The sequence below is a fragment of the Brienomyrus brachyistius genome, chromosome 12 (assembly GCF_023856365.1).
Source record: "Brienomyrus brachyistius isolate T26 chromosome 12, BBRACH_0.4, whole genome shotgun sequence".
Taxonomy (NCBI): Eukaryota; Metazoa; Chordata; class Actinopteri; order Osteoglossiformes; family Mormyridae; genus Brienomyrus; species Brienomyrus brachyistius.
Window position 1 is genome coordinate 22,973,002 of NC_064544.1, and position 14,106 is coordinate 22,987,107.

A 14,106-nucleotide genomic window follows, 5' to 3' on the forward strand; every position below is an offset into this window, starting at 1 on the left:
TATAATGAAAGAATGTATAAATTCATTGTCTCTCTCACGCACACTGTGTTAACATTCACCAAAACCCAAAACTACACATCATCCTCATGGATTCAGCCGACTGCTTGGTGTGCAGAAAATTCAAGTTTTGTGTCATGCTTTATGTAATTTTTTTTCCCTCAATGTTTTCAATTTGCAATTGGTTGAATCCACAGATACAGATATACAGATATGTGGCAGGAAATCATAGCCAGGGGCAATTAGGGGTATAAGAAGTGATAACAGAAACCACACCATAGTACAGGTGATGTGCACAGTGTTGTGTGCAAGGTGCCTACGCACATCACTCTCATCACAGCTGATGTGCACGGTGTTGTGTGCAAGGTGCCTACGCACATCACTCTCATCACAGCTGATGTGCACGGTGTTGTGTGCAAGGTGCCTACGCACATTACTCTCATCACAGCTGATGTGCACGGTGTTGTGTGCAAGGTGCCTACGCACATCACTCTCATCACAGCTGATGTGCACGGTGTTGTGTGCAAGGTGCCTACGCACATCACTCTCATCACAGCTGATGTGCACGGTGTTGTGTGCAAGGTGCCTATGCACATCACTCTCATCACAGCTGATGTGCACGGTGTTGTGTGCAAGGTGCCTACGCACATCACTCTCATCACAGTTGGCAGACAAGCGATGACCCTGCAGGTTTTCACTCAGTCTTTATTTAACTTCATGTTTGCCAGTGAAATCACCATCTCTACCAACTTCTCCAGACCGTTGCAACAAAATATACTCTGATTTCCTCCACCCAAAACATGCCACAAATATACGTTTTAAACAATTATGTGAAATATGCAATTTTTTCTTTTTTTTTTAGTCTAAACTGAAAAATATCTCAATGCTTGCTTAAAATCTTTGATTATAATACGAACAGGAAAGCTAAGTCGATTCTCTCCCCCCATTTTGTAAGCAAGGGTTGCAGACTGACCAGCCTGAGATGACAGGAATGGTGTGACGGCTAAAGGTACAGGCCTATTTGGAGAGGGGTGGGGGTACTCCCAGGGTGGCTGTGATACTCTGGCATCGACAGGCCAGGCCCACAAGCATGAAGAGGTGTGGTGAGCAGGTGAGGTTTCGAAATGAAAAGTGAGGAAGAAGCTAACGGTCAAGGAAACTCAAAGCTGACAGCTAATTCCCAAGCGAGCAGATTAGCGTGTTTGCCTGGTAAGCTGGGTGGACATGGCATGGGCTATGGGCTCCACCCAAAGGAGGGGGTGGTGGGCTTGCGGCCCTTTCACTGAAGGCAGACAACATAATAAAGCTTACAGCTGTAGTACTTCATGAGGTCTGTGAGGGGTGCTAATGGATGTGGGCATTGCAGACACCTGAGAAGGTGAAGTCAAATGACTTTTGAAACTGGGGTTTTGGACCTCAAGGGAAGCAGACGGTACCCTTGGGGGGCTAGATGATGATACTCTGTGATGAGCTATCACTACAAGCCCCAAGAATCCCCAGCCACATGTTGTGGAAAGTAGGTGGTGTGCTGGCTTATGGTGCATTGTGGGTAATGTGTGAAATTAAAACCATAAACCATATAATGTAGAACACAGGTCGACAGATACAATACTGATGAAGTTCTCGGCTGCTCTATGAAGATGAAGCTCCTTTCAGACTCACTGTACTGCTGGATTACCTGAAGGAAACTCGGGACCTGTGTGTGCGCGTGTTTGTGATGACTTAAGTGTGACAGGAAGTGAACATATCCATGGTCAGGTGTGTTTGGGTATCTTACTGTGGATGGAGAGGAGAGTGTAGATCTGTGTGTGCACTTGGGTGTGTTGTGTGTGAGCATCATGCATTGGTCATTTTCTGTATAGCTGTGTGTGTGTGTGTGGGAGTGTATGTGTGCTTGGGGGGAGGGGTCTGCCTGTGGGGTCTCCTAGGCCAGCTTCTGGGACGTCTCCATCTCCTGCTGGGAGACCTTTTCCTCAGACATGACTGTCATCCAGGGCGAGACTGAGCGGGTGATGGTCTGCTTGGCTACGTTGTAGTGGTTGATGATGGTGAAGAGCCGGCCACGGCCCCCGGGCCCCTGGGGCGGGTAGTAGCTGTACACCCCGGCTGGCATGCAGCGTCCCTGCTACAGAGGAAGGGGGGGAGAGACAGCCTGTCAGCTCGACAGTGTGCCGCACACGCCCGTTGTCAAAAAAAATAGGCCATCATGCCATATGACTGGCCCCAGCTGCACAGGGCATTAGGGTCAGTGTGCCACATATGCCCGTGATCGAAGGGCAGACCATCATGTCATATGACCGACCCCAGCCACACAGGTCATTACAGTCAGTGTGCTGCATATGCCCGTGATCGACGGGCAGGCCATCATGTCATATGACCAACCCTGGCCACACAGAGCATTAGAGTCAGTGTGCTGCACGCACCCGTGATCGAAGGGCAGGCCATCATGCCATATGACCGACCCCAGCCACACAGGGCGTTAGGGTCAGTGTGCTGCATATGCCCGTGATCGAAAGGCAGGCCATCATGCCGTATGACCGATCCCGGCCACACAGGATATTAGCGTTAGTGTGCTGCACGTGGCTGTGATCGAAGGGCAGGCCACCATGTCATACGGTCAAACCCGGCCACACAGAGCATTAGAGTCAGTGTGCCGCATGTGCCTGTAATCGAAGGGCAGGCCGCCATGCCGGATGACCGATCCCGGCCACACAGGACATTAGCGTTAGTGTGCTGCACGTGGCTGTGATCGAAGGGCAGGCCGCCATGTCATACGGTCGAACCCGGCCACACAGAGCATTAGAGTCAGTGTGCCGCACGTGCCTGTAATCGAAGGGCAGGCCGCCATGCCGGATGACCGATCCCGGCCACACAGGACATTAGCGTTAGTGTGCTGCACGTGCCTGTAATCGAAGGGCAGGCCGCCATGCCGGATGACCGATCCCGGCCACACAGGACATTATCGTTAGTGTGCTGCACGTGGCTGTGATCGAAGGGCAGGCCGCCATGTCATACGGTCGAACCCGGCCACACAGAGCATTAGAGTCAGTGTGCTGCACGCGCCCGTGATCGAAGGGCAGGCCATCATGTCATACGACCGACCCCAGCCACACAGGGCGTTAGGGTCAGTGTGCTGCATATGCCCGTGATCGAAAGGCAGGCCATCATGCCGTATGACCGATCCCGGCCACACAGGATATTAGCGTTAGTGTGCCGCACGTGCCTGTAATCGAAGGGCAGGCCGCCATGCCGGATGACCTATCCCGGCCACACAGGACATTAGCGTTAGTGTGCTGCACGTGCCTGTAATCGAAGGGCAGGCCGCCATGCCGGATGACCGATCCCGGCCACACAGGACATTAGCGTTACTGTGCTGCACGTGGCTGTGATCGAAGGGCAGGCCGCCATGTCATATGGTCGAACCCGGCCACACAGAGCATTAGAGTCAGTGTGCTGCACGCGCCCGTGATCGAAGGGCAGGCCATCATGTCATACGACCGACCCCGGCCACACAGGGCGTTAGGGTCAGTGTGCTGCATATGCCCGTGATCGAAAGGCAGGCCATCATGCCGTATGACCGATCCCGGCCACACAGGATATTAGCGTTAGTGTGCTGCACGTGGCTGTGATCGAAGGGCAGGCCACCATGTCATACGGTCAAACCCGGCCACACAGAGCATTAGAGTCAGTGTGCCGCACGTGCCTGTAATTCAAGGGCAGGTCGCCATGCCGGATGACCGATCCCGGCCACACAGGACATTAGCGTTAGTGTGCTGCACGTGGCTGTGATCGAAGGGCAGGCCGCCATGTCATACGGTCGAACCCGGCCACACAGAGCATTAGAGTCAGTGTGCTGCACGCGCCCGTGATCGAAGGGCAGGCCATCATGTCATACGACCGACCCCGGCCACACAGGGCGTTAGGCTTAGTGTGCTGCACGTGCCTGTAATCGAAGGGCAGGCCGCCATGCCGGATGACCGATCCCGGCCACACAGGACATTAGCGTTAGTGTGCTGCACGTGGCTGTGATCGAAGGGCAGGCCGCCATGTCATACGGTCGAACCCGGCCACAGAGAGCATTAGAGTCAGTGTGCTGCACGCGCCCGTGATCGAAGGGCAGGCCATCATGTCATACGACCGACCCCGGCCACACAGGGCGTTAGGCTTAGTGTGCTGCACGTGCCTGTAATCGAAGGGCAGGCCGCCATGCCGGATGACCGATCCCGGCCACACAGGACATTAGCGTTAGTGTGCTGCACGTGGTTGTGATCGAAGGGCAGGCCGCCATGTCATACGGTCGAACCCGGCCACACAGAGCATTAGAGTCAGTGTGCTGCACGCGCCCGTGATCGAAGGGCAGGCCATCATGTCATACGACCGACCCCGGCCACACAGGGCGTTAGGCTTAGTGTGCTGCAAGTGCCTGTGATCGAAGGGCAGGCCACCATGCTGTATGACCCACGCTGGCTACACAGGATGTTAGGGTTAGTGTGCCACACGCGCCCATGATCAAAGGGCAGGCCACCATGCCGTACGACTGGCCCCAGCCACACAGAGCATTAGAGTCAGTGTGCCGCACGCGCTCGTAATCGAAGGGCAGGCCACCATGCCGCACGACCAACCCTGGCCACACAGGGCGTTAGGGTTAGGGTGCCGCAAACTCCCGTGATCGAAGGGCGGGCCATCATGCCGTATGACCGACCCCGGCCACACAGAGCATTAGGGTCAGTGTGCCGCATGAGATCGAATGGCCGGCCAATACGCTGTACGATGTTCCTGCACCCCGAGGATGGGGCTTGGGATGGGGGTGTCAGAAAATAAAGCTCAGGAAAAAAATGACACCCCACCTTCATGATGCATTCTCAAAATGCATCAGAATTTGGAACCCAAGCAGAAAAAGACTATCTGTGTGAGCTGTGGGGGGAGGGGAGGGGGGTGAGAGACACAAGCCATGCGGATTAACGGCACCAGCGGGAACACAGTCAGCGGCCTCCCCCTCAACATGGCCTCAAAGCGCCTGATACGGTACGACCCGGCAGGGCCCGGGAGCCCATCCAGGTCCACGGTGCACAGTGTGGGGAGCCATCCTCTTTAGAGCTGGCAGCAGGTCGATCTGGACAGAACCGGCGAGGTCTAAATGGCTCCACTGAGAGCCGGGCCAAGCCCCGCAGGGTCCAGTGAAGTCATGAGGAAGATCAGAGCCTCTTCTGTACTTGTCACTCCTTTGGTTGTGAAATGGCTGCATGCTGCCTGGCTTTGCAAAGGACACTTTCAGTTTAAGGTTAGTTTTCTTGTAGGGTGGTCACCTTCTGGGTGCACACTGAGGGCCACCAAGGCCCCCCCATCGCTTCTGTCCCGGACACGTGCTGCTCAGTTGCCCGATGACACCCCCTCCTGAAAATCAGGATCCTGGCCCAACAGTGCCCTTGTTCTGACACGTGCCTTCAGTGGGGCTTGTTTGCCACACTTTTTGGCATTTTTGGCTATGCTCAGACCTTTCTGTTCTACACCTAGTCCCTATAGGGGGCAGGGATTCGGAACAGGGCCCCCGAGGTATGGTTGGCACCCCCAGGAAGGACCAGGATACCCCCCTCCCCAGTGAGTGTTGAAGCAGATCGGAGGTGTACATACCGTGTACATGAATCCCTCGGGGCATGGCTGCTCATACTGGTACACTTTGTAGACCACCAGGAACACGACGCAAACCAGAAACGCCAACGCACAGATCACCAGCAGGGTGACCTGACAGCGAAAGAGAAACCCACCCCCACAAAGGAACCATTCCAGTTAGCACTCAGACTTGAGAAAACGAAAAAAAAAATCGTCAGTCTTTACAGATTACATATAATAAATAAATGAAATATAGAAACGGTTTCTGGCTGTAACATGTGTGCAGCACTAGATGGCGCCAACACTTTATTAGATTAGATTGCAGCAGCAATGATTAAATTGCCATGATGGATGGCAGCCCAGTACATGTAATTCTTAAAAAAAAAATAACAACATTCATTGGGAAGATGCTTTTGAACATAAATTAGTGGGTCCCAGATAAATATTTCTGTTTTGATGCTTAGTGCTTTTGTTTTTGTTAAAATTCACTCACTTCGCAAATACTGAAGAGCTTGCTTACCCAGACAATTATGGGTAATCATACTAATGGTCTGGATTATTATAGAGGCATAACGAAAGCGACTGCAATGACACACTGAAACCAGTAAAGAAGTTTGTCTTTATGATTATGCATATTTTATAATCATTATCATGAAAGCGAACAGAAAAACCCTTACCAGTCATTACCAGTCAGCATTTTTCCTTTAACAATAAATATGTTTCCATGCACAAAGAGTCTCGGGTACGTTACGGAAAGAAAATGTCTTTATGCTTCATCTGCATTTTACGTTCGGCAAGAGTGGTGTTTGCGGTATCAAATTCCCAGGCAAACACCATCCCGCATATCCCGCTCTAATCTTCTGTCCGTGCGTTCGTCCTTATTCCCCAATTCTTACATAAACTTGATTGTTTGACGGTGATTGCAGGAATTACAAATCACATTGTGAAACAGCGCGTCAATCGTCTGCTAGCGCCCGTGGAAACGTGCTTTTATAGTCAATTTTACAACTGAGCCCAGGCTGCCATCCTGCTCCACCGCTGTTGCCTGTTATTCAGTTGGAACTGCGTCTAGCTGCGGAGATAAGGACTAATCAGGACCCAGACGGCATGCTGAGCTCCACCTAAATGTACTTACAAAACCCAGCAGAATTAAATGGTTGAGCTATTAACACGCCGGCAAAGGGCACTGACTAAGCAAATAAATAATCTGGGACAAAACACCAAAAAACCTGACGCGCCCGTGTATTAAACTCAGCATTTAACCTGGAAAACGCACCTTCAGACCTCATCATGCCTAAATAAAGTGTTGCTCCGCTAAAAAAAAAAAAAAAACTCACTAGAAAAAGGAGGTTCCCATTAATCCATTTTGTTAATTCCTTGACTGAACCAAAAAAGCTGCAGAATAAACTGGATCGGGTGACTATCTGGTTGATGTAGTAACATCTCCTGGATCTTGGGCATTTACTACCAAAGTGACCTACAGACCAGGTTTAACGTACAGAGAGCCTCAACCAGTTCCACCACAAGCATATGTTACAAGTTGCATGGGTGGTGTGGGTTTTCATCCTGTAAGGATAATGGTATGTCTGACGAACCCTCAGCCAGCTGACCCTGCACTGTGACTCCAAGCTTTCCTCTACTGTATGTTGCTTTGGACAAAGGTATCAGCTGTACCGTCTTTCACATGAACACCCATAGATTTTAGGCTCCAGTTGGAATTCTCAGCTGCTGATTATAATCAGAGGAACCTCGACTTGTCAGTCTGTGCCGGCTTTTCTCCCTTACTTGTAGAACAGTACAGAGACACACGGGATTCTCCTTGATTCTTATTCAGCCGCTGACACAACCGGCAGGGAACAAAAGGCAGTCAGACATGCTTTTAGTCTGACTTGACAGGTACAGATCTCTCCCTCTGGATCTTCACTTTGCTGCAATCCCCAGGTCACTCTGAATATATTAATGCCTGTAAAGTAAATGACTACCTTTTACTGTTACTAACACTCTCTGAGCTCCAGACGATTCCCGACTCCCAGGAGGAAGTGTAGGTGAATTGATGCTAATGCGATGGCTCCCTTTTGATCTGATAGCCACATCTTTGCGGAATAAACAGCAGTGCATGTTTGGGGTTTGCCTGCCCGCAGGGGGCACCTGATAGCTGGTGCCCAAAGCAAAAATGACAGGTGGGTTTGACGGGATAATTACTGGTGCATCCTCCTTGAATTCTCCCTGCCATGAGCCATGGTGTGCTAGTAGGAATCATGGAGGTGGGGGGGGAAGCTGGGGGATGGATGGAAGGGGTGTGTCCTGAACATCTTCTCCAATGAAAAGCTCTGAGGGGGAAGTGGGTGGAGACAGAGTGACCCAGAACATTAGGCATGTCCTTCTTAAAAAATCACCACTGGCAGCAAACTGAGCTGCTGCGTGGACTCGGGGGGCTGCCGCATTTCCTGAGATCACAGCCCTGACGAGGCCTGGCTCATAATTAGCCCCTGTGCCAGGAGAAGCACCTGTTTGTCCTTTCCGCAGGAAGGCTCACATTCCTCAGCCTTGCTGGTATCTTAACCAGAAACAAACGCGAGGCTACCGCAGCCCAATCTCCTGCAAATTCACATTCACCACAACAATCACGGTGATCATCTCAAATTTTACATTAAATTATTTTACATTAAAATGCTTAATAAATCAAGTTCAAGAGTCATTTGCATAAAACTACTAACATGTCAGGCAGGTGCACGCATTTGAGCTGAACTGCAGCATTATTTTTGTCTGGGCCCAAGAGGGGCAAATGCAGAGCAGACCCCAATCTCACGGCGGCAAAGCAAAGGTCAGCAAACATCACTGTCCACAGTGGGCTGAACGGGCGGAGAAATCAGACTGGAGAACACAAGGGATGGTCAGTTCTTGGCTTGGCCACTCAAAGGAGGATCACAGCCGCTGAGGGGGTGTAGTTTATTCTAAGCCTGTTCGTTTTACCGCGCGAAGGACTCGCCACTGCGGACACAGAGTGGGAGAGGTGGCAGATTGTGCTGGGAGAAGGTGGGTTTCCGTCATTTCCAGATACCGCTTACTAAAGGCTCAATCTGAAAAGCCAATCATCACGGTACAGGTGACACAGCTGTCACCGTAGTGCCTGTGTGACACATGTCTAATGAGAGATCACAGCCCCACCCACCATCTCCACCTCCCCCATAATCTCCCTACCACCATCATACCCACCAGGATTCCATTATGGGACATCCGGTAGCACCTCCTCAAAGCCCAGAAGGAAGACTTGCCATTTCCACCTCTCCTCCAGACATCCAGCCCCTCCTCTACAAGCCTCAGCTCCTTTGGTTACCTGGCAACACAACCTAGCAACCCAGCAGCAGGGGTTCCCGTGTTTGGTGCAACGGATCGGAAAAGAAATTCCGTATTTGCATCCAAATAAATGCAGAACCTCTTTTTCCGCTACTGTTGGTGAAAACTGCCTGGCGTCTTTGACATTTCCTTTGAAGATAATCACCCAAGAATTTTACCTCACTGTTTTCTGAAGCCTATTGTTCCAGTGTTAAGAAATATTGCTTTCTGAAAACACAATCATATCTTACTTTAAGCCGTTCAGACACGCCTTCGATGATGCTTATTGTGAATTCGGCAATTTTGGGGGAACGAAATTTGCCTTTCTTGTGGGTACCATCATAGTCTGTCTTGGTTTTCACCACCACCTACAGGAAAGAGGGCAGAGTCAAGCGTTAATAGCATCATCGTGGCTCTGTTCATTTCTACTGCTTTGCAAACACACGTCCTTTTCGACGCTGAAGTGGGATTTGAAGACCGTGCAAAGTGGTGTCCTTGGCGCTGCAAACGGAGGGCTACTGCAGTATGCTCGACCAAGACCCTCCGCGATAGCGGGAGCCCGAAATGTGCAGTGTCCTTGTTCGCCTACGTTTTATAGTCAAAGCACATTTCGCACATTTGCGACGGGTTGCATATTTTCATAACCGGGTACTGCGTTTTATATCTGACTGCTGAGTGGGGAATCACTTAAGACAGATGCAGATATCATGTCCTAACGACTCGAAACCAAATCAGATACAGGAATCGCGGAAATCACAAGAAAAAAAACATCACCATCCAGGTTTAAACATGAACACATCATGCGGCAACCTTCCGCAATATTTACCGAGTGTTAATTAAAATAATACATCTTACCTTGTTGGGCGGAGGAAATTGCAGTTGATTGACGTCCAGAGGTGTTATGAGAGGAATGGTGTCGAATCCGTCTTCCGAGACGGGCTTCGCATTATTTTTTTCGCAAAAATTGTTTCCCAGTTTCACCATTTTCTGTCTGAAATTATTTCCCAAACTGTTAGAGAAACAAAAAAAGTAAATGCGCTTTAAGCAGGACAAGGGCTTGCGAGCATGCAGTCCTTTCACACGTGAATAACTGAATAACTGGAATCGTTTATCATATTTCACTCATGTACAGGAAAATGAAAGGGTGAAACATTTCGACTACATATTATCCATCCGATTGCTATGCACATCACACACGCCTGAGGTACAGTCATCTCTAACCAAGGTTTAGCCTAATAATAAGACTATCCAACGTCGTTCCTGTTTCAGTTTTGATGTTGGATTTGGTCTCACCTAGCAGAACAATATATTGTATTTTTTCAGTGATATAAAATGCATTCGATAAATCGCTCGTTAGACGCAGCACAGTTACAGTCAATGAGGAGGCACCACACGGGCCATATAAATCATACATAACCATTCGATCAAAAGACTTACCTTGGCAATGAAAGGCAAAGGTGCAGCGAGGAGGGCACGACGGCGACGTGGAGCCCTTAATGAAACCGATTGAACGTGTTAATCCTGTGCCAGCGGTCCAGGGATGACGCAGCTGATTTGATGCTGCGAGGGGCGCTTCTGCGGACTCCGGAGCGGGGCAGCGCCGTTTAACGGTGATGTAACGGCGGCAGGGATCGGCCCGGTGCGAAAGGCGGCATCGCCGGCTGCAAGCGCAATAACCTCAGTAAAATCGCACCGATGTACGTTTAAAGTAATGCACACAATGGACATGACACTCAGTTCCCTTGAGCATTACTTATGGGTGAGACACACAGGTCCCTATAGTGCATGTTTGTATTATGACTTTATTAAGGTAAAAGTTGATGGCTCAAGAGTATATTATGTATTGTTTTAACAGAAATTATATTGTATTATATTATATTATATTATATGACGCATTTTTTGTTGTGCATTACACATTTTCGATGGTATTTTTTTCAGCCAGTTAGCTATTGAACGTTCCTCTGCAACCCTCTATTTCCCTGTTTCAATTCACCGAGGTAGAGACCTGTTGGTGATCCCTGTTTTGAGGATTATAATGTAATTTGGTTAGTACCACCTGCGGTTCGATGTCATATTTGGGTATAAGGCCAGGATGCCACGTTTGGGCGTGAGGAATAAGCGGAGTTGGTAGCCCCCTAAAAGCAGCCTGCATGGTGTTTATGAAAGCGGCAGTAATAAAGCTTTTTAATGAGATTGGTTCTCGGGCTGCGTGGAGTGCATCTGCTTGATACCTTTTGTAATCGCTTTATTCCTATTATTTATCAGAGTTCCTATCCTCTGAATCTATTGCCCAAGTAATTGATGCAGTTTTAGTAGTAAATCAGCTTGGTTTTATTCTTTGTCAAATGCAAAGAAATTAATATTGTGGATTCTTCTTAACCTCATGATGTTTTTATGGTGAATCGTAATAAATATAGACCTCGACATAGCATTGTACTTGGTGGTCAGATATAAGTTATTTTAATTAGTCCCACAGAGCATTGCAGAAGCATACATTCGCAAGCTTATCTTATCTAGAAGGAATTATGTTGTTGAACCTCTTTAAACCAGGGGCGGGTATCAGTATCCATTAATTGAACTGTATGCTTAGTAATTATCCTATTTTCAGTCGGTTGCTAGGCTACCGTCTCCGCTGGAGGCTTTAACAGCAGCAGTCAGGGTGCATATCCACCATGCCCTGCTTTGTGGAGATAACAGGGGCGGTGCCCTGTAGCTGGGACAATTGAAAGGGGTGGGGGGCGAAAGCGATGCCCACGGTCATAATAAGCTGTCATTCCATCCTAGATGGGAATGCTGGAGTGAAGAGTTTGTCATTGATATTCAGTATCACTTCACTCATCCGGTCAGGATGATGGTATTGCATTAATGCGGACATGACAGCCACTGGGAAATGAATACCATGTTTCATTTCTCTGTGTTTAAAACATCAAACCCGTCACATTTGAGGCTTAAACCCCAAACTGTCCTTCTTCTGGCCGTTCTGCCCCCCAAAACCCCTCAAATACTTCTGTTTTTCATTTTTGTTCATTTGGGAGTCACTTTACGAGGAGTATTAAACAAAAAGGAAGATCAGAGATGAAATGTCTCCCCTCTGTGGATAAATTAAAAAGTAAAACATGAATTTCCAAGGGGGTGGTCAGTGGTTTGCACCACTGGGACCAAGATCTGAATCTCTGTGTGTGGCGTTTGCATGTTCTCCCCTTGTCATTTGCCCCCCGTGATCTATAAACATGCAGATGTTAATTTTAGTTGCCAAATTGCCTGTAAGTGGGAGTTGTGTGTGGCTAGTGAGGGAGTGAGCCCTGTGATGGCTTGGCACCCCATCCTGGGTTATTCTCTGCATTGCCGACCCTTGCAACCCTGAATAGCGTAAGTGGGTACAGAAAATGTTTCATATCCTGCTCTGCCCAATCCGCCTGTCTTCTCTCACACCTGTCCCTCATTAGCCTTACCGCTCATTTCTGCCCTCTTGTGATCCATACCAGCTGCCTCTCGTTAAACCTCCTTGTTATTTTATTATTTAAGTGCTTCTTAGGCTTGTGATCGTCAGATATGTCATTGGAGTTGTGCAGTCCTGGTTTTTGTGTGCTAGCCTCCCCTCTTGATCCCCTGTGATACTTTTTGTTTGCCTGTTCTGGTTTAGTTAATAAAACCCCTTTTATTTACCCTCATGCCTGCTCCTGTATCCTCTGTTCTGCCCTCACATGACAAAATGGATGGAGCTTGACTTTAGAGTAACACTATGGAATTTAACACAAATGCACTCAAGGCTTTAAGTGATAAGATTCAGCACTATATTATTCCAGATGGAAGAAAAACACTGATTTGTTTGAGACAGATCTGATGGTTGAGCATCAGAGGAGTTATTATAGGAAAAGCAGAGCAGTGGTGTGCAGGCTGCTGCGTGGCTGCATCTTGAGGGGGCAGGGTTTCCATTTTTACGCGATGTGCCAGACATAAAGGTTAATCAGACAGCAAGGAAACAAACAGATCGACCGTTTCTGTGAAAATTGCATTTTCTTGACACATCTCCATGGTCCATTCAAGCTTGTTGAGACAGGAGGTGCGTGATTGAGTTTGAGCCTGAGTCACGGATATTCATAAACCAGCCTTGGCCATTTCACCTGCCACAAGCGCTCCATAAACGTTTCCCATAACTATATCTTATGACACACATAATACCACATGCTAGTACAGATGAGCAGTCAGGTAAATACACGGTTGTTATGACACCTACACACTTGTGACTCGTATAGGAAAACAGGTGGCTTTGCACCCAATAAGCAAGGCTTTTCAACCAAGGGCCTTTAGATGATGATTGTATATTTTGTCACTGCTTTTGTGAATTTGTGCACGTTTCTCACTCGGTTGTACTTACCGTGTCATGTGATTTGAGAAATAAAGTTTGGTTTTAATTTCAAATTAAACTAGATTTCAGCTGGGATCCCCTTCCACTAATTCATAATTACATAAGTACATAAGCCGAGTGTCTGGCATTTGCCAAAAGCCTCTATGGACCCCCTACAACACCCAGGGACAGACTATCACAGCAGTTTTATTCTTTTCTTTTTCACTGTCATTTTCTGGCTTTCATGTCTCCCTCGTCAGTTTTTTCTAACTGCTGAACTGAATAGGATTAACAGTTGCTACAACCCCTGGTAAAAAACATGGAATCACTATGCTTAGAGGATGTTCAGTCAGTTGTTTTACTTTGTAGTCCAAAAAACAAATCAAACATATAACACAAAACTATTTTACCTAACAGTTGAACACTCTGGCTTCTCATTCTGGTCTAATTATGCATATTATTCTGCAGTTAAAAGTGAGTGTTTACAAACCTTAATGAGCTGTTGCACCTGGCTGATTGACATGAAACATGGCCCAAACAAGAGAGAAAAAATGTGAAGGATTATAAAACTCCTTCAAGAAGATAAATCAGTACGGAGTGTGGCAAAAGATGTTGGTTGTTCCCAGTCAGCTGTGTCTAAAATTTGGAGCAAGTACAAACAAAATGGGAAGGTTGTAAAAGGAAAACATACAGGTAGACCAAGGAAGACATCAAAACGTCAGGACAGAGAACTCAAAGCAATACGTCTTGAATATAGAAAATTCACAAAAAAAGAAATGAAAGACAAATGGGCAGAAATAGGAACCACTGTTTGT

General features: G+C 48.2%; 1 protein-coding gene and 1 long non-coding RNA gene across 3 annotated transcripts; both read right to left on the reverse strand.

The window, feature by feature from the left end:
* Positions 1–684: 684 nt before the first annotated feature.
* LOC125705290 (neuronal vesicle trafficking-associated protein 1-like) lies at positions 685–10,664 on the reverse strand. 2 transcript variants are annotated; one of them, XM_048971768.1, is made up of 5 exons: positions 10,381–10,664; positions 9,799–9,934; positions 9,195–9,311; positions 5,629–5,739; positions 685–2,122 (listed from the first exon to the last, which is right to left on the reverse strand). In XM_048971768.1, the coding sequence occupies exons 2-5, from the start codon at positions 9,925–9,927 to the stop codon at positions 1,922–1,924; spliced, it is 558 nt and encodes a 185-aa protein (XP_048827725.1). In that variant the 5' UTR covers positions 9,928–9,934; positions 10,381–10,664; the 3' UTR covers positions 685–1,921. The 2 variants fall into 2 exon arrangements, with proteins under 2 accessions (XP_048827725.1, XP_048827724.1); XM_048971767.1 differs by having other exon boundaries at positions 9,799–9,952; positions 10,381–10,663.
* On the reverse strand, positions 3,114–5,622 carry LOC125705293 (uncharacterized). Its single transcript, XR_007381462.1, has 2 exons — positions 3,736–5,622; positions 3,114–3,255 (listed from the first exon to the last, which is right to left on the reverse strand). It is a non-coding gene; the product is annotated as an uncharacterized LOC125705293 (long non-coding RNA).
* Positions 10,665–14,106: the final 3,442 nt, after the last annotated feature.